General features: G+C 31.1%; 2 protein-coding genes across 4 annotated transcripts in view; one reads left to right on the forward strand and one right to left on the reverse strand.

Moving 5' to 3' along the window:
- Nucleotides 1-521: 521 nt before the first annotated feature.
- On the reverse strand, nucleotides 522-3,098 carry LOC131848172 (islet cell autoantigen 1). Its single transcript, XM_059197943.1, has 4 exons — nucleotides 2,385-3,098; nucleotides 1,869-2,105; nucleotides 1,198-1,452; nucleotides 522-792 (listed from the first exon to the last, which is right to left on the reverse strand). Exons 1-4 carry the CDS (start codon nucleotides 2,952-2,954, stop codon nucleotides 580-582), a joined length of 1,275 nt encoding a protein of 424 aa, XP_059053926.1. The 5' UTR covers nucleotides 2,955-3,098; the 3' UTR covers nucleotides 522-579.
- A 631-nt stretch (nucleotides 3,099-3,729) lies between these two features.
- LOC131848002 (cyclin-dependent kinase 14) overlaps nucleotides 3,730-25,801 on the forward strand; it is a 90,722-nt gene continuing 68,650 nt past the window's right edge. The window contains exon 1 of one of the 3 annotated variants that reach the window (XM_059197736.1): nucleotides 3,730-4,001. In XM_059197736.1, coding sequence (XP_059053719.1) covers nucleotides 3,932-4,001 — 70 coding nt within the window. In that variant the 5' untranslated portion in view covers nucleotides 3,730-3,931. Of the gene's footprint in view, nucleotides 4,002-12,523; nucleotides 12,972-17,466; nucleotides 17,686-25,801 lie in introns of those variants that run through there. The other 2 variants (XM_059197738.1, XM_059197737.1) reach the window with 2 other exon arrangements.

Here is a 25,801-nt window from a genome sequence, read left to right on the forward strand (position 1 = left end):
CAAAATTTTGAAAATATGATGCAATAGTATAATTTTATAGCAAAAGAATCCATTTTATAAAAACACAATAATTTAAGATATTTATTATCCTCTGGCGCTGAATGTAGGCCTCGTTAATATAATTTTAGCTTAATTTACTTTATTTCAATTTCAGTACTAATAATTCTCTACAATTGGTACATTAGTACAGTAGTACTGTAAAATTAATTAAAAATATAAGTTATAATAGAATTATACAGCTTAGAATAGTAAATATATATTTCTAATACTGTTAATTTTTACGTAAATTATAATAAAGGTACATTCGTAATATATATCAGCATAAAAATAAAATCAAAATTCAATTACACATCTTGCGTGTGACAAACACAATAAAAATGTTTTTAGACTAAATTCGGATAGTTTTCTAGAGAAAACAAAATTTATAGACAATCACACAGGTAACCTATTACATATATGCATATATGACTTTAATAGTTTGTATTTGGAAATTATGTACTTGCTCTTCATAGCTCATTAACAATTGCTTTTTATGCACAGTATATAATATAAATATATAATTGTAATAACAGTAATAAATTATGCAGCATGACTTTGGTTAGTATTTGTACCAGGTATGTTGTCAGGGTTGGCCAAAGGATCCAATTCAGCGAACAACTTGAACCAAGCTGCCTTGTCTTCTTTTTTCGGAGCCATTGGAGCTAAATAGCTACTTTGTGGAGAATTTGATTTTTTGTTGTTATTGGTGTTCGGTGTTAGAGGGTTTTGGAACAAATTAGGCGCAGTCAAATTCTGTAATAACACACAATATAATTAGAGCAGGAATTAGGTATTGTCCAAATCTATTATAACATTACATCTGACATATGTAAGTCATTAAATAAGAAAAAACAGAGAGTATTTTTAAAGTCTATGTGATCATTATTCTATTTCTATTCTATTCTATTCTAACAAATTAAAAGTACCAGTCCCTATGTGAGAAATCAGACTTTTCAATGAGCTTGTAAGCTGTGGTACAGAGGTATGATTCCTTAGTGTATGAGGGTGCACCATGGGTGCCACATGTCCATAGTACTGTTCTTATATAAATAGGCAATGATTGCCACTTTCAATCAGGTGGACTGTCTGCTTAGTTGGCATTACATTTACATGAAAAAAATAATGACGAACACGATAAATTAATAATAAACATCTTACTTGTAACAACTGAGAGGGCATAAAAGAGCTAAAATGGGTGGGCATGTCACCACAGTCCAATTGTAGTCCAGCCAAATCTGATATTATTCCAGAAGATTCCCCAGTACTTTCTGACTCAGTACAACCAGTATCAATTAAATTTGATGTTGATGGAGTTGTAGGATTTATGGACGGAGGTGATTTTTCTTTGGCATCACTAGTTTCAGTAGTATCTTTGTTCTTTTTCTTATCATTATTATCATCTTTATATTCATCCTGGAAATATAAATTATATGTATAATCAGTAAGAAATAAATGTAACAAAACACAAAGATGCCTTATTTAATTTTAAGTCATTAATTTGACAATTGTAAATAATAGTCAGTTTAATTGCTTAGTAATTACTTGCATGTGGCTGAAAGTATCAAAAATATGTCCTACTGTATTAATTATGAATGACTAAAATTAGAATTAGTCATATCTATATGTGTCCTCTTAGCTTAGAAAAAGCAATAAATATAAATGTTACAGTTGACTATTTGGATTACTTTATATATCAGTCAATCAATCTGTTCTAATAATATACACTGTAGTTTTGAGTTTATGTTAATGTTATTTAAATGACTATAAAGTACCACAATAATTTTATTTGAAATTGGAAGTTATATACTTATAAAAAAGACAAGTTATACCTGAAAAAATAACATTTGATCTTTATCCTGCGGCACTACTTCTTGTTTGGTTTCAGCTTCTAAATTCTGGGATAATTCCTTCAATATAGAAAATTCATAGAGTGGTGTAGAGCTCATTGTATCAGCTGTAGCAATCAAAGTTTGGACCACTTTTGTTGAAAATGTTGAAAAGGAACTCTGGTAAGTTGAAAGAACATGGGAGAACATGTTGCATCTTGCAGCCGCTAAGAGATCAATCTAAAAATAAATATGCTTAGATAAACTTAATATAAGACTATTTAGATATTCTTTTATTAATGTATCACTCATTCAAGAGCTTATTTCTTCATAATTATTGGGTGAAAATGCATTCTAGCATTTGAAATAAGCTCTTTTAAACAGATATGTTTCACATTTAATTTTTAATGTTTTGTGTGAATACAAACACACCAATTTATTATAACAAGAATATAATATTATATAGATAGTTACTTGTGTAAACAAATAAACTATGTGTTAAATATCAAAATAATTTACCTTCTGCAAGACATCAAGTGTTAATTTATCAAAAAGCTTTTTACTCTCGCGTACTTGACGCTGAGCTTTCCGAAAATTATCAAGTCCGCGACCAGTGTCTGGATCGAGCTGCGCGCTCGTAGATTTCATCCAACTAAGCGCGGCACGATATTCAATGCGAGCTTTTTCCATTGCTGATACTGTAGCACGCATATCGCTAACAGCACGTCCTCTAAATGTTTCAACTTCATGATAAAGTCTCAACAACGGTCCCCGCACAGATAACCGTTGCTGGCCGGAGTAAGATATAGCTTTACCGGCGGATATCATATGCTTGCCCGAAGCATCCGAGCCTTTGCCAGCATCTCGCAAAAACTTGCCTAAAGTATTCTCCTCTTGAGCCAAAATACATAATCGTTGTTGATACTGATCTAGTACGCGTTGTAATTGCAAACAGCTGTCAGATATTGATCGAAACAATTCCAATTTCGCATCAAGCTCAGCGTCTGAAGCAACGATACATTCATCTTCTTTGGTTCCCAATTTTTTTAACACAGTCTTTTTTGTTACCCAATACTGATGTTGCATCATTATTTTCGAGTACTTAACATTAATGGAAAAATTCTAAAATATATAACAAATAAAAATAAATGAACAGTTTGGAATTCAATTGATTTCACAGCGATAAATGGACAAAATAAATAGACAACACCAAAACGAATAATGATCACTGTCGTGTCGATAAGGATTACAAGCCTGTGACAGTTTCAATTTGACGTTTTTTTAAGAAGTCAACTTTGACAGTCAATATCATAGTGGAGATATATAATCGCATAGAAGGAGAACGTGGGTGCAAAACTGCAAAATAGAAATTAAATCATCGTTAATCAAATAAACTTAATATAAAGATTCCCGAATATAATAATATATCAAGGTATATGCACATGGTGTGCATCGTTGCAAATTCTTATATTATTACAATGCACTAGTACATTTTTCAATTTGGCCACAAATTACTAAGTAGAATTCACTTACGACACATCTCTATAAGACATTCTGTCTCTTTTGCACGAATTGCCGTAGTGTATCCATGGTTCTTATTTTGACTTTTAGAATATATAGTAGTAAAGTGAAAAACGTAGAAACAGCACAATATTTTTTTTATATTTAAGTATTAATGTTTTCAATCGTTGAATCTTAGAATGATAAAAAAATTCTATTTTGTCTTTTCTGTCAGAAGTAACTGTTACTGCTATTAGTTTTTGAAATTTGACATATACTGTTACACAACTTCAGTAGAGATAGCATGCATTGCGTCTTTCCATTCCAGACATTTTCATACTCTCTCTGTGGTAGAAATAAAACTATCAATGTCTTCTTTTCTTTGTCAGACGTTGTTGTCTATGTGTCTCGGTTCTCTGTTCTGCGATATTTACAACCGGAATGTGGAATGGCCGACCTCTTTCTCGTAATTTGTAAATGTATTGTTATATCCAATCGATTTGATAACATGTTTAACTTGATTAGATGAGTGTGACTTATTAATTACATTTATTTAATTAAGTATAATGTACTGTGCAAGTGACAAAACTATACCCGGAGTGTCATCGTCCCAGTCTTCCAAGAATGTCAAAGATGGTAAGTTTGTGCTTGTCACACTTTATTTAAATAGTACGGTAACTTGTTTACTGATATTATGCGTACTGATATTGTAAATTTTAATATGTCACCGCTACAAATAAATTGTTTGACAAAAATCGAATTAAGTAGACCAACCAACCAACCAAACAATCATAATATTGTGTTTACTAGTTCTGTTGAAAGTTATAAGTTTCTTAATTCGTTAACATAATAAATGTAGCAACGTCTTACTATCTACTGGTTTTATGCAATGATGTCATGCATAAGTCTTCTTTTCAATGTACATATTTGAATATATAACATTGAACTTCAAGTACACATTTTTAAGAAAGTTAATTAATGTATTCTGTTTTGATATATCCAATATTTAGTTGTGGTTGTTATTGATTGTATTTAGTGAAATACTGGGTATTATTTATCGTTTTTATATTAATATAAAATATTGACTACATTTATTTCATGTAATAACTACATATACAACAGACCAAATGAGAAGCTCCATGTGAAAAATAAAGTCCACAATACACTCATATAATAATACCAAAAAAACTTGAAGTCTATGCAGGTACTATGTAGAAGGACTATGAACTATATAACATATACTATACACAGTGGCCATGCAATCTTAGTTTAACTGAATTTATTTTTGCATTAAATATTGATGGAAATCATTAAATACATTTAGACAGTCACTGCGCAATACTTTTCTTAATTTACCAGTTTTAAGATGATTATAAAATTTTGTGTTTTTATACTACAACCTAGTGATATTAAATATTACTTCAACTGTAGAGTAATAGCCTCAGGCAACTAGTAGTTTAGTAAGCCATCATACTTCCACTAATTACAGTTTGATTTCTCATGTGTTGCTAACATTTGTATTCATGAATGTTATTGTTTGTGTCAGTTAGTGGTGTCTCAGGCTGTGTGTGTTAAAAAAAGTACATCTAAGTATTATCAAATTCAAAAATAATATATTCATGTAGGACATTGCTGTTTATGAATGTAAATTTTTTTTCCTACCGTCCATTCCATATCATCCATTGATTAGTATACATAAATTATGTTCTGCTTAGTTTGGTATTAGACGGCACTTTTTGAATTCTCCTGGGTTATTACTATTATTGTCATTTCATCTTCTATGTTTGATACCATTTTTAGAGATGAGTCTCAAGTTCCTCTACTAGTCACACATTGTACCAGGCACTTATGTAGGTAATCTATGAATTGTTAAGAAGTTTGTATCTCCCTCTTCTTGCAATAGTTTTCACACAGTTCATATATCTTTCTAAGTGTTCACCTAATATTATTATGTTAGTACATGGCAACTGTAAGATACAAGTTTAATTTCATTCTAACCCTACATGTCTATTCAATTACAACTACATCAATTTGTCAATTTATGATGTTGTTATTGCAGTTTTTATATAATTTAATATTAAAAATTTAAAGTTTGAGGGTGTGGATGGATAGATTGATAGATGTTTGTTACTCTCTGTTTCTTCTAAATGAATCTAATCTAAATTCTACTAAATGAATTTTGAGGAAACTTTACAATAATGTGGCTTATACATCAGAATATCGGGTGAAACCGCAGACACAGCTTTATATAAATGTAAACGTTTTTTTAGTTAGCATAAAAATATGATTAAATATATAGACACACATGAAATCTCTGATGCTATATCATGTTAATAGCATGAGAAACAAGTACCCAACTGATGGAACATGCCAACCTTTGCACTTTCCATCAGGTGGGTTGTAGGCTAGGTTAACATTCCACTTACATAAAAACAAGCTCCATCACTATTCTCTGTTGTACACAGATCACTATGAAATATATATCATAGCAAATAGTATTTTTTTCAGTGACAATTCAACTTATCATAAACCGTCTTGTTAAACAATAATATTCCTAGTAATGCACCAGATTACTATCAATATTATAACCAAAAACATCAAAACATGATCACATGCATCCATACAAAGTTTAAAGTTTTTTTCTTTATTAATAGACAGGTGAAAACACTTTATCATAAGATAAGAGATAAATAATTATTTATTGGACACAGAGACAGGATTAATTAAGTTGATAGAAATGTTTGTATCTTACAGTACAAGATCTATCTATAGATATTATTTAAAAAATATTTTTTATTTAAAACTAACTTTGTCTTTATATGCTTTTATTCGTTTTTCAACCCTCTCCATAGGTTTAAGGGGCTCTTTTGCCGATATACGTCAATAATCACCTTCACAGCTCGTGTTTCTCTCCTTGCCCAGCCAAATCTGGTAGGAATTTGCTAGTGCAGTTTTAATACATGTTCTAATATAGAACACTACAGTTCTTGATAGGCCAAGAGGCCTTTCACTCCCATTTCTACCGTATATCAATTAACCACATAGCCATTTTAAATTCTATCGTTAATTCGTTTATTAGTTAGTAATATTTATTTCTTTTTTTTTCAGTCTTTAGGTACTTATATTAGTTTCCCAAGGTACAGCGAGATCTAGCAGTATTATTTTCTAGATACATCCTCGTAATACAATATATCTTCACATTAAATTGCTTTGTGAGTTTATTAACCACTAGTCCTATTAATGTAACAGACAACCAGATACAATTTCTATTTATAATGTTGGTATAGTAGTATGTCTATTCTATATTTATATGATTTATTCTTAACGTACTTTTATGTTAGGTCCTTTAGCGGCAAATTACTAGCACTGAAAATGCGTCGTTAGGTATTAGAAATAACAATAAGTTTTATCTTTTTCTTTGTGAAACAATTGAAGTGGAAGTAATGCTAAATATTATGAGAAGTTCATTTTCTGAGATTTTTTTTTTACAATATGTTTTCCTTCTCAGAGAGAATTAAGAGTGTTATCGTAAGACATCAACTCGGTGTAATTCCATACAGTATTTCTGATTTACATAATGTTATCGTTTTTAAATTACACCTTATTTATGTAAAATGTTATTATAAAAAGTGAATCTACCATCTGAATGCCAAGGTTCTCGAAAGATGCCTAACAAATTTATCATGACACTATATGTACCTAACTATGTATATATCTAGCTTAAACATACATATTTCGTAACTCGTATTCTTATGCGTCTCATCTCAAAAACAGCAACTATAAACTTGACTAATGTGAGAGAAACATAATAAAAATAATTGTATGCTAATGACATTCGAGTAGAAAAGACGTTATAGACGTGACATCCTCATTTCAGTCACATTATTGTTAACCAAGTGTTCCGAGCCGTTGGGTTAGTCTAGTCCTATATTTTTTTAACGATAATAATCGAATAGTGTTCCCGCTTACTGGGAACCAGTGAAAGATGGAAGACTAAAAATGACTTCGAGTTATATCAAGGTGGACTTTGTAAAAAGTTGTCTGCCTTAGTCACACCTGTCATCTGCAAAGCAGCTTGCTTTGTCACTTATGTTTTGGTTGTAGGGTACATTAGTAGATTAGGCATTTAAATTAAGAGCCACGCCCTCCATGTGTGAGGCGACATATATAAAAATATGTATATAAAAAAAATATAATATGAATATTTGCCGAATTCGCCAAGAATTAATCACATGGTAGTTTTAAAAGCCGGTATCAGACACAAAGAAGTTTATCCTGCGGTGATATCATAGAGGCTATGGTGGCGTAATGTGGCCAGCCCAGCTAGATCTCGAGATGTGATCCATTAGTTACCCGATAGTCTAAAAACTTTACTCGAATCAAACTAGGATTTACTTTGTCCAGCTTTCTGATGAAAATCTAACTTCAGAAGATCTAGCTATAATTATATTCGATGCATTTGACCTTTTCAAAAGATGTCTTTCGTCCCTTCCATTGATATGCCTAAACCAAGATAATCGTTTACTGCCTTCGACGCCACCGAGGGGTATAGCCATTTGCCGCCAGAACCGGGTCAAGGCCACTGTCGATGTTTGATTCGTGTCTCGCATGTCTGTTTCCGATATACGTTATCGATCCATTTACAATCTTCCGAATTTAAGTACTCCTTGAACATCAGAGATTTCGAAATGGGACCGCTCTTTTGCATAATATTACCATAAATATCCACTCATCACGAGGGCTTGGAAAAGACGTTTAAGTGCTAAATTAGAATAGAAATACGACGGCACTTTTTGCTAACTAAACATAATTGATAATGCGTTAAGATCCAATTATTATTTCTTGTCCTTGATCAAGTAATGACGCTTCGCTATTTCCGTAAAATACTCATCAAATTGTATTGAGCCGGAGTGATTGATTAACAATTCCTCTTTAATTTAAAGGACAGGAAACGCTTTCGCCTAAGGCAAGAAATCTTGGCAAATTTTAAAGGAATATAAATGTAAAAGTATCCTTTACATAACGGCTTTAGTAAAAGTTTATTTATTGGAAGGATTTGCCAAATATCGGATCCTAATTTCCAACGGAGTAATTTTGTTTCGTCTATTGTAAATAATTATTTTCTAGTAAACACGAAATAGTTAATTTCGAATGAATGTTTATTTATACCTAATATATAGGCAATTAATGACGATACAATTTAATTCTGATTAATTCATTATTGCTAATTATCAACTTGATAACAACGACCAAGTACCTACATTTATCAATATCCAAATTAGAGTATTACTTGCTATCTAAAATTTCTTTAACGTTTCAGTGGCGATTAATTATTCAGGTGTTATATTCATACTAGTAAGTAGGAATAGCATACGGCCTACATCATTAAGAATTTTTACCATCACCTGTAGATATGAACGTCACAGGATACACTGACATCCGCGGTGCCCCTTATACGCTGTGATTACTATCGACTAATCCGAATATTCAGTAAATTTACTACCATATTTCTCCATTCAAACTTACAGCACAACGTGAGAAGTTTGTTTATATTTAATGAAATCAGGGTTTTGCGGAAGTCCATATATAAATACATCAAGTAAAGGAGTGTTTGGCATTACGACCTTCACTACTTTTACACATATTATAGGTACCGGAAAATTTTGTTTATCGTGGGGGAATAAATGTGGCATAATAGTTCCGTTACTATCACATCGCGGCGTCACGTACTATGAAGGGGATGGAAGTTTGTACTGTATTTTCAGAGAAAATCGAAATCGCGTAGATTATAAGCCTAGTCTATCTATCCTTAATGCATCTACTTCTTATAGCATATGTACAATCATTTTCTCAGAAATTTAAATAACGTCATCCGATATATGAAGTTTTGCTTTTAAATTAAATCATTTACCATTAGTTCTAAGAAAATAGAGTCCTGTTGCATTTAGCACTTATTGCCAACCCCATAAAAGATCTGGCGTTAAGATACATAGTTCGTTACGAGTATGTTCGAATTGGTAATGATTATCCTCTCCACATGTTCGCCCACCCTTGATTTATTACCCGATGGTCTTCTGTTCATGCGGTCAGCATTTCTATCGAAGTCTCGACTAAGATAAACCTCATGCCATTATAACTTTTACTTACTGTGCATTAACGGAAATTCGATAGCGTCCCATTTAAAATAACATTTGCAGGTCAGGTCACTCTACGTAGCTGCCTATTTACTGTAAATGTCATAGGTCGATTTGTGAGAACGATAACAGATGCAAAGAGCTTATATACCGTAGTATGTTATTACGCAATAGTATATAGCTTTTTTAATGTTCATTAAGTTTTATATAAGATATATATTATAGCTTTTTATTACTTCAGTAGAGGAAGACTCAGCAATTTAGAATGCTATTCAATTAAAGAATGAAGCTAATTTATATTATCTGATCTGATCGAATATTTCCAGGTATTATGATAAGTAGGTATTAGTAATTTCTATCACGAAAGCATACATCAGGCCTGTTTATGTTTTGGACAATGACTGTATAGGCCGCACATTACTTGTATTTCGAAATTCTTTATTATTGATTATGTCTACTTTACATAAGGAGATAACATTTCAGTGTCGTAAATCTACATAGTTTACAACACTTTAAAATTAACTTTTATACTGAAATATAATTTTATTTGTATAAAATTTAATCACATCACTCTTTATTTGTTTGTTTTCTAAACGTACTTAATAAGGAAATATTAATTGTGCTAACTTTCTGATTTATAATATTGATAGAATTACACAGTATGTTGACTCAATTGAGACTTAAATAAAATATTACTTAGATATAAGTAATATTTTATGGTATTAATTATATATGTTCGTTAGTAATGAGACTTTCGAAGCGTCTCAAAGTTTCCGGTTAAACGTCGATAACGTTTGTTACTCGTAACATACATAATTTTATTAACTCAATTATAGACGATATTTATCGTTGTAGTCCAGTATTGCTGCCATCAAACTGCGCGGACGTAATCATTTATTTATGATTTCTAATTTCCTTATTTCAAATCTCAATTATGTAACACTTACTTATGCCTGCGACTTTGTCTGCATAGTAAATAGAAAAAATAGAATAATGAAGAAATTTTTAACACTTGAGAAATGATTGAGTTCCCTTATCAACTATTATCCCCGTTATGTTTAATGTTTATGAATATAAATGTGTCCTGTGTACTTCGTCTAAATCTAATGACAATAAAGACAGACAGACAGACGAGTTGAGTTGTAATTTATAAAATCAGTATGGAAATTAACAATTAGTTTTGTTACATTATTAGATTAGGATGAGTTGCTATAATTTTTTTGTGTAATCTTACCTATTTATATTAACAATTTCAGAAAGATAGGTTAAAAAGGAGCAAATAAAAAATGAGATAATGTAAACAGAGCGAAAGAACATAATTTGAAGGATTACATCAGTTTGTAGGTTATATCTAAAAATAGAAAGCCATTGCGGGATGAGATGAGGGTGGGTGCGAAAAGCTCCCTATTTCGCCAAGCGGACTTGTCCGATCAATGGATTGTTTCAGCTAGCGACGCATTTCTGACTAGTCGGATTCATAACTGTGACTGTGACAGAATCGAATAACTTAGTGAGTTCTCCATTTGAATTTTATGACTTGTCTAAAACTTTTTTTTTATGTTGTTAGAATGACTATTCTACTAGTGGAATAGTACCACGGACATTTTCATGTGTTCCCATTCCATCCATCCCTCAAAGGTCTAACGTGTTATGCCATTGTACCCAATAATTTTACTGCCCTATCTCAACCTCAAACGAAATACAAAACAAACCACTTTGCAAGCCCACGTTGACGGCTATGTACAAAGTATTCTTCAGTAAAATTTTATGCAGCGGCGTTCTAAGAAGTAATAGATGTACAGATTGTGATGTTTGTATGTTCCTCCTGTAACATATTTTTATACGTACTTGTAATTATCTTTTTAGAGGAGATTATCTTGAGAAATATAATATTTATACATAAATAAATCACTCCAGTGAGAGCTCATTTTATACATCCACTCCATTTTAAAAATTCTATTGTTAGTTGTAGTTTTTGGAAAAATATTTTAACTAAATTAAAAATATATTAACTAAAAATATTTAAAGCAAATTTTACGACAATAAAAATATATAAAAGACGTTAATTGTTATTTTTTCACTCATTTGACTTTGAAATAGTCATCATTCGAATGATCCAATAAAAATATCTCGCCGTTCCTTTTCTCCGTATAGGACTCCTACTTATAATTTAAAACTGATTTTCAGCCTAATAGTACATTAATAAATATTATATATTAATGAAATAGTTATAATGAAGACATAGATAAATAGAAATAAATTTATTTTTAGTTTATACATTTTTCTTTGAACTAATATTATTTTTGATCTTTTCAGTTTTCTGGTAAAATGGAACGTAATTGTACGGTGACAGACATGAGTGACTGATTTCTGTATGGAATACATAATGAACGATTTAACTGTAGTACTAAGTAGTCCTCTGTTAGATCTGGATTCGTAATAATGTTAGGTTTATTCCAAGTATTAACTTTAGGAATGGTTTAAACCACGACCATTTAGACCACGTTTCGTCCGAGTTTTAACAGATTTTTTGTAATAAGACCGCTAGTGTCTTGCTACATGTTTAGTTGCTCTACATTTATTACACTTATGTGTGTGTGCTCTGTCAGCACAAAAGCAATGATAGTAAACGTATTATTGTTGTACTATGTTAATTATTGACGTAGGTCCATTCAATTCAATTAATTGAAATTAATGAATGTGTAATTGTGTTTTATTACATTTAATTGTTGATAGGATCTCTGTTTCCTTATGTACCATTGATTCGTCACGGTGAACGCAAATAAACTGCCTTTAATTATCATTAGATAGTCGAGGCGCCTCACCACTTTTATTGTTATGGTCGATTGGTACAGCGACCGTATCGATGCGTCAAGTGTGGAAATGTGGAGGTGTTCGCTATTCCGGGTATACAGGGATGCTCTGGGCGCCGTGTCTCCTGACACAGTTCGTGGCGCCGGCGCGGCGAGTCGCCTACTGCGGCCCAGCCAGACGACACGCGGTCGCCACGGACGACGCTCCCTCCGACGACGCCCGACTTCCGCGCGACGTTCGAACACTTTCTCTGGAACGCATCTCTCGCAAATTGTCATTGTTACGATAAAACAATAGCGGTGTGCGTAATCCCGCTTCCATTATTGAAGTGATTGTAAACATTCACCGGGCCTGCGTAACGAGCCAACTAAACACTCTTTGAAACTCAGGAATAGTTTGTGGAACTGTTTATACGAGTAGAGTGTGTACATTTTATGGACGCAATATACGTAGTGACGCAACAGTGAATCTCAGTCATTGTATTGTTTTAAAATCAATCTTGTATAGGACGTTTAGAGCTATTTTATAGCTTGTTTTAGTGATTACATTGATATAAAAGGCGGCAAGCTGTATTCGTTCGAAAGTTTCAAGGTTTACGAGTACGATGATGATAGAACGTATAACGGTCACGAAGATGTATTCGGCACATCTAAGAGAAGTAAGTTTTGATGTCTTTTTATGAATAGTTAATCTACTAATTATTGTTGTAAATTTTCTACAGGAAATGCTTCAAACTATTAAAACATTATACCTACTCATAATTAAGTGAAGAAACCGATCTTGAAGTACATAAACAGCATTAATACTTACGTCGTTGCAGTCATATTTCATCCTTAATAACAACTATTACGAAATCTGAATATTTATAGAACAAATGACAATCAATATAATGATTTTTCTTGACAGTATATTTTCTCGGAGAACTACGTTTTGTTCTGATTTTGTAAAGGTATGAATTTTCTGAATAGATATTAATTTTAATGAGAGTCGACACCTGTTGTTTGATTTGCAATTTTCAGAACGGTAGTAATGGTTGCGAAGTCCATTCAATAAAATCTTTTGCTTTATTAGCGGAAAATTGTGGCAGTTTCTTTTTATACTCAACTTATGGGATGTAGATACTTGATGATGATTTAAAAGAGTTTGTAATTCTGCTGCCTGGTTTAATTGAATAGAAACATACTATGTAATATCGTTAAGTGATAATTTATAGAATTAGTTTAGAACTTTTAGAGGTTATTTATTCCGCAAACAGAAACTTGACACTCTAAGTTTCACATTTTCGTAATATCTGGGCAACTTATAAATTTCCTTCATATATTTACTTGAAAAATCGCTTTAAGAGTTTTACTGTTGGAACCTCATGAAACATTAATGCTGTTCGATATTCTATAGGAATAATAGGCCAATTGTTAGTCACTGACCCTTATGATGCTTTAGAAAGAATGGTTTCACTGTAATATTCATATTCAATGAAACAACGGATTATAAGGTAAGTATAGAGGTATTAGTCAACTTACATTTTTATGAAAATGGCAACAGTAAGAGCATGAATAACATTATTCTCAAACTAATAGTGTGCAGTAACTGTAAAATTATTGAGCCACTTATAGAAAAATAATATGAGGATTTCCTCATATTATTTTTCTATAAGTGGCTGTCTACTCAATAAATGTTACCAATTTCCAAAGTTAATGTTTTAATTAATAAATACTTTTTCTATCTTAATTTTGGCCGACTACTTTACTTGTTTGCTGAGGATGGTTATAATGTTTCTGAATTGCAGAGACAATGAAAATTCTTCTTCAGAGTGTTCATCCTAAGAAATATCATCTACATTGTTTATCAACGTTCGAAAGCAATTAGTTACTTCGGAAGTTTTGTAGTAATATACAAATTACTTTTTTTTTTTGTAAATATTTATATAATATACGTTTATAATACCCAGACCAATCCAAACGATCATAGTCACGAATACAAATGTTTGTACCTTGCGAGCATTCGAACCTGCGGCCATACATATTGGTGGTGTGCTAAGCCACCAGGTCATATATAGATATAGATATATATATATTAAATATATAATTTCTATAGTTTTTTTAGAAAATGTTCGAAAAGAGTAGAGTACGACTAAAACTTGTGCGTCTAACTACATAGGTCCGTAATAGATATTCAAATAATTGTGTTGTAAAAATGTAAATACACTCGTATACGGTGATCAGATAAACCAGACAGTTGAGATACCACGTTAAAGCAAAATAATACTCCATGAGTCATTTGTAAACGATAACCCAGATTCGATTGTGTACAACGCATCACATCCTTAGTATTACTTAACAAGTGTTTGAATAACAGACATCTTCGAAAATAAGGTCAGCAATTAGCAAAATTGAATTTCGTAAGCATAAATTAGCCAATAGTGTACTGAATGATACAGGCTTGTCAGTAGAGGCAATACGTCAGTAACATCGCGTCAGCCAACTTAATGCTATGTAACAAAACAAAAGAACGTGAAAATTGCGCGGAAAATTACACCAAATATAAGACATTAGATAATATAAGCCTATGTTACAATATGCATAGCATATAATATAAGCAGATATTCCACACCGCATATAAATCCCGGGTTTTCAACCCGAAATACTCTTTGGTATGAGAAACTTCAAATTAGACAACAATTAGTTGGGGCAATTCAAAATAAATTGTATTACTAAGTAAAATAATATATTTTTGCTGTTATTACTGTGTTTGTGATGTTATTATTGTAGTGATAATTATAAAGATGGCGCAATCGGCATCTGAAAATGTGAATTGGATAGACAAAACATTGTTGAAGTCCAGAATACAGACAGAACCCGGCTTTACCGTTTGAAACAATAGATTATTTTATCAAACATTTTAAACTTATATTTGAACATTTTATTTTATTTATTTCATTCGGACATTTATGATGTATATTCTGTTAGTGAACTACTTATAATCTACGTTTGTAACATATGAATACAGGACTGTATTTAATTCAGATATCTATCATATGTACACGTTCATGCACTGGTTGCAACATTAATTAAGATGAAACTTTAATACTATTTATTTATTTCTTTGTATTTCTACAAACTCGACAAATGCAGAAAAGGTCTTTTATGTAATTTCGATTTTGTTCAATAAAATTTATCAGGCGTTAAGTATTACGAGTTAATGTTAGGAGGATGTTGTATCTAATTTTATTAATTATAAACAATCGTAATTTTATTTTGCTAAATATACTGGCATGAATATATTATAATATTCTGTAAGAATGTTTATGACGTAGAAAATTTACATTTTTTAAATAATAAATTAAACCCTTATTGACATTTCATTATTACGGCTAGAAAAGAATTCTCAGACGATTTGTAGTGTGAAAGACACTACAATAGAATAAATCATTGCAGATGTTTTGAGTATTTAAGTGATCCAGACATAAATTGCACTGCTTCGTAGCGTGTATAAAATTTTATGCACTGATAATTGCATTGAATGTTTTCTATAACGACCTAAACTTAGTATTCTAGCGTTTACTGGCGTCAATTATGTATGCGAACCTTGCATGAACGATTAAGAATTGATGATAATCGTTTATATTGACTATGTAACCTTTGGCGATATGTTGTTTTACTGTATCTGGTTCGAAGTTTTAATTATTTCAAATCCATATATCAAACAATGATATGGAATCGATAACATTTCACCAGCTTTTGTACTAATATCATGAAAGATTCATCATTTATAATATCAAAATTTTACTAATACTGAAGCATTGAACTACATAGGTATACATACATTTACTATTTAATATTTGCAGCCTGTTGTGTTCTAATTTGGTAAAATATGTCCTTTAACTTCCTCCGAGTTGCAGTCAGTGATCGATGACTATACACTTGTCACATATATGACTTACTTGTTTTACCTTTGTATGAGTAGACAACACAAAAATCGGATATACGATATTTAATTTTAAATTCATATTAATAAAATATTTGATAATCTGTGTATGTTGATTAAATTAGAAAAGGTTGTATAAATAATTAGTTAATAATACTTGTAATGATTTACAGATAAAAATCGATGTTTTACATGTTTAAAAAAACAGTTATTTGTGTGTAAAACGATATTTTATTTCAATTCATATTAAAAAATATTTGATTTTTATAGAGAGGTAAAATATCTGGGGATGATAGGCTCTATATTTTTATTCCTACATAAATAGCAAATTACGTGCACTATGTTATATCATGATTAAAATTTAACATAGTCATTGCCTACATATATATTATTTCTGTTCTTATCGGTTGGTCTCAAAACAGTTTGTGTGACTTTTTTAAAAAACTCATTTACTTTTTCAATGTTCTATTTAGTAGTATAGTTTAGTATTTGACTTCGAACGTTGCGAGTTTTCATTTTACTGATGTAACAGATTCACTAAACTTGTTTTGTAAATGTCAATGCTTGACTCATTTTTCGGCGTAAAACCGATAACATTTAAATTAGTCGTAAAAGACGTTAGCTGGCTAACATGTTAGGTCAAACATAATTAGTAAGTAAGCCTGTCAAATGTTGTCCATCACAAAATTTACAGTGAATTCGATTACCCCTTCTTGAATTATACGTTAGAATACTTCTATCTTTAAAATAGTGATAATTTGTAGAATTTCTATACACTCTGTAATGGTATCTTCACATATAAAGATTTAATTAAAATACCACCAAATTCATGCAATCAAGTGCATCCATATTAGCTGTTTGGTTCATTATCTTAAGTTCTATTATTTATTATCGTTATTTCTTTATGGTAATGTCATTCCATACAATCTCAATAAATATCTACATTATCCTAAAAATGGTCTCGATTTGATTCCTTATAAGCAAGCAGTTAAGCAAGCGCGCAGAATAAGCAAGTACGCCGTCATCGAAGATAAGAGTAGGTGAACGGGCGTTGCCACTTGTCTGTCTGGCTGGCCAGTAGGCTCCGGAACGTCAGTTCGACAGCACGGCGCACGCGCATTGTTACCGCCTACAATCTAGGGCGTCCTTATGTGATACATCACCATTTCTCTTCGTTTGTTATGGAATAAGTGCACAGTGATAATAACTAGCCTAAGCATACAGTGTGCCTAAATCTGAAGTGATCAAATTTTAATTTCGCACAATTATCTATGTGGGCTACAAGTTAAATGTCAAGTGTGTGACCGTATTGTTTTGGCTTTTTTGTATTTTCTACTGCATCTGTTAGTAGTTAGACAGCACTTGGAAGTGAATAAATTGGTGAATGAGTCAGCTTACAGGCGTCGGGATTGTCAACGTTGTCAACGTGCTGCCCACGATATCCGAAGGTTGGTAATTGACCACTGCTGCAAACTGTTGCAACAACAAACTCGTGTGTATCGTATTCTTTGTTTTGTAATAAATTATCTTCTATCTGGGATCTTCGCTCTTAGAGAGATATGTGTCCAGCAGTGGGAAGGGAGAGTCGTTATTATTAGGTTTTATTTAGGATTATTAATATATCATCTACTATATCTATGATATTGCCTACATTATTGCTATTTTCTAGTATTTTATTCTCATTTTGGACGAAACAAATGTCAACATGCCCGTTTAAAAGATTACTTTCATTTGTGCTAGTTATATTATTATGATACGTGCGTTACATGTCAATACAGTAGCTACTTATTAGTCTAAAAATCGTCGTAACAGTCAATCGTAGATAGCTTAATTAATCGATTGCTTTTACTTGTTTTAAAACGCAATACCTAATTATAATGCTCTATATTGTGGATCAGACTACTTAGTATTAAATATTTATGTTCTTATTATTTTATAAAAAGTATGTATTTTAAGTATCTGAACATAACACCACCGTCACTATCCTTTTTGTGGGATTCAGAAATTTCCTAGAAATCTACACTATGATACATCTGGTGACGCAATTTAGAAGAAAACTTAGACTGTCATCAATTTATAAAAGATACAGATTTTACTTGATTCGATAAGTTTTGTATGTTGGTGTACAATATAATATGTACATATTATAATTCTTACATAATATTCCTTCCGTAATTTATAATCATTAACGACTCTTCCCTGTGTTTATGTAAGTGATAGAAATTTATATATTATGGAATTTGTGTTTGTGTGATATTGCCTACTCAGATACGATTGTGAAAGTTTACTTTCTTTTTTCGCAAACGAGGTCCATTCATTACGAACATCTCGCGCTATATTCATTTGCTATCTGTGGCAGTTATAAAAGATCGTTCATATTGTCATATTGTTATAAATGTATAAATATATATATATATATGTTTAAATATAATACAATGACTAACGAATGTGATTGTCAAGAAGTCGGCCTTGGTTTTCGTCTGTCTGTAGTAGTATATTTGTGAGGACTCGCAGATGAGAGCAGGTGCAAAGTACAGGTCGATGGCCGAACAGAACTTGAAAAGATTCCATGTGCATATACAGGTAGTTACTTATATTTTCTCTACATGTATTATCATTATAAAATACCCTTAATCTACAGTCACAATTTTTTAGCAGTTTAGAAATACATCATGAAAAAATACGACGTTTACGCTATTGGTAATGGAGTTATCTGATAGAATTTGGATTAATATCTTTCTATATTTTTGGGATACAAGCACTATATTTGAGCAGGAAGCTCAAATCACGGTATACTGGAATATCTCCTTAAAATAAAATTCCTTCTAGAATATTTTTTAATTTTGTACTCTACTCGATTTTTTCATCTATCTAGAAACATGTAATTTTGTACACATATTTTCCAGCGTACCATTGAGTTGTGGTAAGGTCCGGACACTACCAGTTTTTGTCGAGTTAACGATTCCGATTCTTTATAACAAGTTTATCGGTTGCATTTTATATATTTGCAATTTTAAACCCGTTTATATGTTTATCGACATTGATTAAATGAAACGATGTCTCTTTGACAGTAAATTAATAAATAAGAACTTAAGGTTTTAGCTATCATTATTTTAATCCACCAATGTTTATATGTCGGAATCTTAGTTATAAGAAATCATCATTGTGAATTTACATGAATACTTTTATCATAATTTAGAACGAAGTCATATAAAAGACTTGGGTACAATTTAAAAATAAAAATTAACTAGGATCAATGAAATTATGTCCATAAACATGAAAAATGTTTTGAATGTTATAATCACTGTAACGGTAGACCTTGAGTGAGCTTAATGGCTATCTAACGTAGTTTAGCCATGACATACGCTTGCAACTGACTCTAGGAAGTTGTTCTCAGCAATTATAGATAATTTTCAAGACTGCAAAAAGTCGTCAGTCCATGTTTTGCTTGCGGGAATACAGTTATGTTTACGCAAACATGTGTGGATATTGTACTTTTAGTTTGTGCTGCAGTCTTTCTAGTGCTTTACGAGCAGATACGAGCTCAATTTGTTAATACAAATAAAACTGGCAGATTTAAATTTGAATTGTTAATGAAATTGCGCATTATATTAAAACTATTACTATTACAGATAACGATTCATAGTATATTATTAATATTATAAATTTTAGACAAGTGTAATGTTTTAAACTCCTAAGATTTCTATTTACAAACACAAGTTTTGTGTCAAATACGTCAATTAGGTCACACATTTTCTTAATCGCAATAATAATCATTATTATTGTTTACAATTACATTTATCTATTGAAATTGACGTATGAGATGGTACAATAGCGCATAATATTAGTTCAACAGCCATGACTATGTCTACCTCGAAATTAATATAATTTAAGTGTTGTATAATGTGATAATAAAATATTAATAAGTTGAAAGACAAATGTTTTTAAATTCCACTACAACTATTAAAAAATAAAATTTAGTAGATATAGGATTTCTAAATGGCTTAAATCCATAATACTGGAACTTATTCCCTGTGGGAGAACGGTACGCTTCGCTGGCTTTGTGGAGGCTGCGAGCTGGCCACGCCTCGCCAAACCCGTCTACTTGTATATGGTAACTATTGTACGACTTGCATTAATATACTTTATATCTCTGCGAGTCACGAAAATGGCCGTTCGAACGCAGTCTTGCGTTTTAGATTGCACGAACTCGGCTCAGATGTACGCATTACCCACTGATTCTGATATTTATATGCCATTTTGTTTAGTAATATTCGCGACACGCAATCGTAATTCATATATTATAGTCACATTATTTACGTTCAACGTTTGTGTACTCTTAATTATGTTTAGCGCATTGGAAAACAAATTGACATTGTGCTATTAGAATATTCTACGAGATTACAATACTATACGTTATAAATAAACTTATTTATAATAGATGATACGTTTGTTAATTGTATTTACTGTCGTAGTAATTTCAAATCTTGAGTAACGATCATTAAATATGCGTGTTGTCTCGCTTTCTGCGTTCTCGTGAGCTGTCTTAGTTGCCGCTTTGTTATTCTACATAATATATGATTCATCTTAATGATTTTACCAATGTATACTATGGCACCAACCGACTTTCAAAAATTAGGAGGTTCTGTTGTTATTAGTGTTCTATTAATATTTTTATTAATGATATTATATACTGTGTTTATCGATATATTCGCTAATTTGGTTGCTCTGAATACAGAGTTTGGTTTTTATTGTGGAAAATGTGTGGCGTAGAGAAATACTTAAAGAAAGTAAATAAGACACAGACAGCACATTAAATACCACTTGTCACCTGCATTTCGTCTTCCATAACTTCTGTAATATTGAAAAGGTATACTTTGATTTTCTCCAAAAAGAAAATTGTGTAGATTAAAAACTTGCAAGAAATACATCATACACAGAATCATGAACTCTGTTGTTAATTTTGTTCTAGCTAACCTTAGTATGGACAGAACTAGCAAGTAGGTGAAGGTTTTTTTGAGAAGACGATAGAAAAAATATTATCTCAAAATTTTAACTGTAGAGAAGGTCGAACTCACAAAATGAATTTTACATATTACAGAAATATTATGTGTACCACTATGCTTTCTGAACAGAACAAACAAGTGTGAACATAAAATGATATGATTACACTGTTAGACGTAGTAGCAACTTAAATACTTCCAAATGTAGTTAAACAACTAAAGAATGCCTTAAGCATTGTTGTTACTTTGTAGTTTACATTTAATAAACGTTAAAGGAGTGGAAGAAGTCTTGCCTATTGTTTTTTTTTTTTGTTTGATATACATGTGCCTGCATAAGGTAGATTATATTTTTCCATATGACAAATGTACAGCTTTGTTTATTTATCCATCTCTAACAAACGGTACCACAGTATGACTGGTACAGCGGGTTAAATCAGCATTTACATTACAATTGTTCGCTTTGTGTGCAGGGTCACAGGTTCGAGGTCACGATTCGTGTGCAGTCAGTTCTCTTACTTCAGTGAACGCTTTATGCTGGAGTTATTTCCATTATATCCTGTCTTTGTTGACATAGCGTGTTTGTTATATTTGTTGTCTAAGATTTTATTAAGTAATTCTGACTATGAGAGCTAATATGACTTCTTAAAACGATACAGGTTTGCAATGCACCCTATTAAACAATATATTGTTATTTAGTATACTTTTGAACTAAATTTGAAAAAAATCGTAAACTATTTTTTACACCTATTAGTTTTTTATCTATATACATATCTTAGTATTCTGTATTAATGTCATAATTAATTCTTAATTCTTAGTGTTAATGAATTACATTTTATAAAATTACATTCAATTTTAAAAGAATGACTTTAATACATGAGTAAGAAACATGGATAATTGTTGAAATTAGAATGAGGATAAGAACAAGTTTTCTAGTTTTACAACAATTCATCCAAAATAGTAGATTTTATTTAAGATTACGTCCATTCATGTTTTAAACATTATTATTTTATTTTATTAATTCGTAATTCGTTTTGTTTCGTTTTGTCTGTAGCACAGAGTCAATTTAAATGTAATGAAAGGTTAAAGCCCGTTTGAAACACCTGCAACCCAATCGGAAATTAAAATTGGAGACGATTAATATTCCGCCATCGTCTGTGCCGAGGGTAGTGATCTCAAATTTCGTTATTCAGTATTTTATATTGCTATTTTAAGTCTAACATTATTTTTTGGTATTTCATAGCGATTTCATGTAGCTGTTTTTAACTGACCTATTATGTTTTTTGTTAATTTGAGAACTTTGGAAAATATTATTATAATGATTCAATATAGCTGTTATTACAATAAAGTTAAATAATATAGTTAAAGTAATTAGGCTCTATTGATGCTACTCCAATTTTGATCTAAAATTGATACGAAATCTAGCAGTTCCAGCCACATAATTCACATATAAATAATACACCTTACGAATGTTTAACGATGGTTTTTTTTGTTTTAAAATCAGTAAATTTTAATAGACATTATGTACTAACTGTGTTTGTGGGTTGTAAGTTATAATTTCTATGAACACGAATAATGATATTCTTGCTTACATTGAATAATTAAAAGATTGTAGTAAGATATCTATTATTTATTGACGATGACCTTGTTATACGTGTGACTAAATAAGAACTTGTCATTAGTGTGTCATGTTTGAGTAACACTGACTGACTAGTATACTTACTGACTGTATAAATTGCACAGTTTACACTAGAATATAATTTCAAGGACGTGGAAATAGTTTCATTGTATTTATTAAAGATATAGTCAATGTATCTGATAATAGAGTAAACTGTGCTCTATAATAAACATTGTTCAGGTTTCTTACATTATATTGTAGTTACACAAGTGTTTTTTGAAAGAAACTAAATGCATAATAATATACTATACCTACTCATTGTAATGGTCATGTAGTTTATATGGTCATGGCCTCTATACAATGTATTAGGCATTATAATTCTATACAATGCATTTAAAATATTATGTTTACTAACTCGTTTACATAATGCTACTCTTTGCTAGCTTTAACAATAATTTTGACATTGAGACAATCTCTAAAATGTAGTAGCCAATGTTCAGGAGCGAAAGTGGCGTATTGTAATCGACTCTGTACAATGTGAGTTCAGATGAATATGGTTGACCAAGATAATAGTAACGTATGATTTTCTCCATCGCAAAAGCTATGTATATGCCAAATTTCATATTTAATATATACTCAAACTTCACAAATTTGTCAATATTTCAGACAATGATAATATTTGAAATATTACCCATATCGTATTGAATACGGGTGTCGCTCATGTTCTGATTTATGCGACAACTTTATTTCATACATGTAATGGTAGATCTTTAAATCATCATCATAGACTGCTTCTTCTTTATCCCATTCATTGAGTCCTTTATCCCATTGGTGAGATTGCGGTCAAACGCGTTCAAATTTTAATATAAAAAAAATCATTTGGCGTAATATGTTTTTCTCTTCCATTCATCCCTGTTCGCAGTCATCTCGTTACTTACGCCCTTTCTTGCCATATGATCTTTTACATAATCCATCCATCTCTATTTCGACCTTCTTCTGCGATTATAACCATCCACATTGATATATAATATTTTCTTTAAAATATTCTCTTCAAATACACACAAACTTACACATATTTACATATCCTCATGAAATATTTTTGAATGCTTTCAATTCATCATTCCATTACTAAACCTTAGTTTGTATACACGAACTGGCGCATTTGAAACGATTTTTTTGTATGTGCGAGTGATATAAGCCTGATTGTAGCATCACAAAGGAAGTCTTGTCTTAGTAATATATGACATTCGTAGTATTTAGTTCTATATTATATACTTTTTTAAGTAGTATATATGTATGCATGTTTCTGATGGTAATAAACTTGGTATACATGTCGAACGATGTGACATCATAATAGTTCCAAAAACAGGAAGGTTTATCGTTACTTTAATGGATCCCACACAATTGAGTAACCCATTAACTGCTTTTCTTAACAACCTACTAGTGTCTTTTATTTGCTTTATTATAGTATCAAAATATTTAATATGCAATCAGTGTAGAATGATGTTTGTGGTCGGATACCAAGTGACTGTAAAGAGTGTGGAAGATGAAACAAATCGATCGAGAAATGAGATCTGTCCGATAGTGCACAGTACTGTAAAGGAGAGAAGATTGAATGAAAACACTGCCCGTCGTCGAAAACAATAGAAATAAAAATGTATGTAAGAATACATAAGAAGTTCAATCAAGGAGACAATAAAATACTTACAATTATATGAAATCTCTTATGTTTCCAAACCGTTGATTGACACTTTTACTGTCTGACTGACTCTTAGTAAAAAAATCGATTTTACTTATCAATAATAGCAAATATTTTGCCTATAATTTATTATATATTTGGCCTATAAATAATAATAAGAATACAAAATTTACTATATCAATTCTATATCAGAATCGTTCTAACTAATAATAATAGTCATTTATCGTCATAATACTTAAGATTGTGAGTAATGTTTTGAATCGAGATGATTACACATTCAAAGTAGTTGAATGGAATCATTAATTAATGAAGATAACTGACTCATTGATTCATAGCAGGTATTGTTGTTATATACGCACATACTTGCAAAACCTTTGATCTTACAATTATGACTTAAGACTACAAACAAAGTATCTAGTGCTTATATATAGTAATATATAGATGAAATATACTAGTTGATAATTCAATTATTTTAGTGTTACAGTATTTTGTAGGTAATTAGAATAAATGAAAGTGGTGCACTTGTTTCTTCAAATGGTATAAGTTCATCCTGGAGAATGATAGGATGAGCATGAAGTCAGATCGATTAGTCCATCATGGCGAATTCATTATAAATTAACCACAACCATTTATAGGCCAACAGCGTGAAGATTCACTAGCAATGCGACTTTTTTATTATTACTTAATTAGTTCCGCACCAACTATATAGATAATTAGGTTGGGAATGACACCAAGATCAATAATGCGAAATTAATATACAACAAATTATATTACGATAAAAACCGGCCTATAACCCGTAATCACATACCCCAACAATAAAATGACGCGTATATAATAGTATCACAGAAGACTAGCTAAGACTGTGTTTAAGACTGTTTAGAAATATATTTGAGGTACATATTTTTAATATATAATATTCATTCTAATTTGTGTATTTTCAACCAATTGCTAGAAGCAGAAATAATGATGTCAATACAACGTTGTTACTCTTGTTTGGCGGTACATATGTATGTTCTTATTGCAATCGATAGGATTTACTATCATGTTAAACCTATAAAAATATTTTAAAGTGAGCTTAATTATTATAAAATACAAGTAGATAATTAAGTTTTTAAAGATGTGTGGGATAATACCATTTGATAAGTGAAATAAACTGGCGGCCCATTTGATGGAAAGATATTACTATCGCCCATAAAGATGAATAACGTCAGGCACATCACAGATTGCACTGTGCCGCCCATGGCTTT

The sequence above is a fragment of the Achroia grisella genome, unplaced genomic scaffold (genome assembly GCF_030625045.1).
Source record: "Achroia grisella isolate CSIRO2021 unplaced genomic scaffold, CSIRO_AGI_Agris_v1 utg546, whole genome shotgun sequence".
In the NCBI taxonomy this organism is placed as follows: domain Eukaryota; kingdom Metazoa; phylum Arthropoda; class Insecta; order Lepidoptera; family Pyralidae; genus Achroia; species Achroia grisella.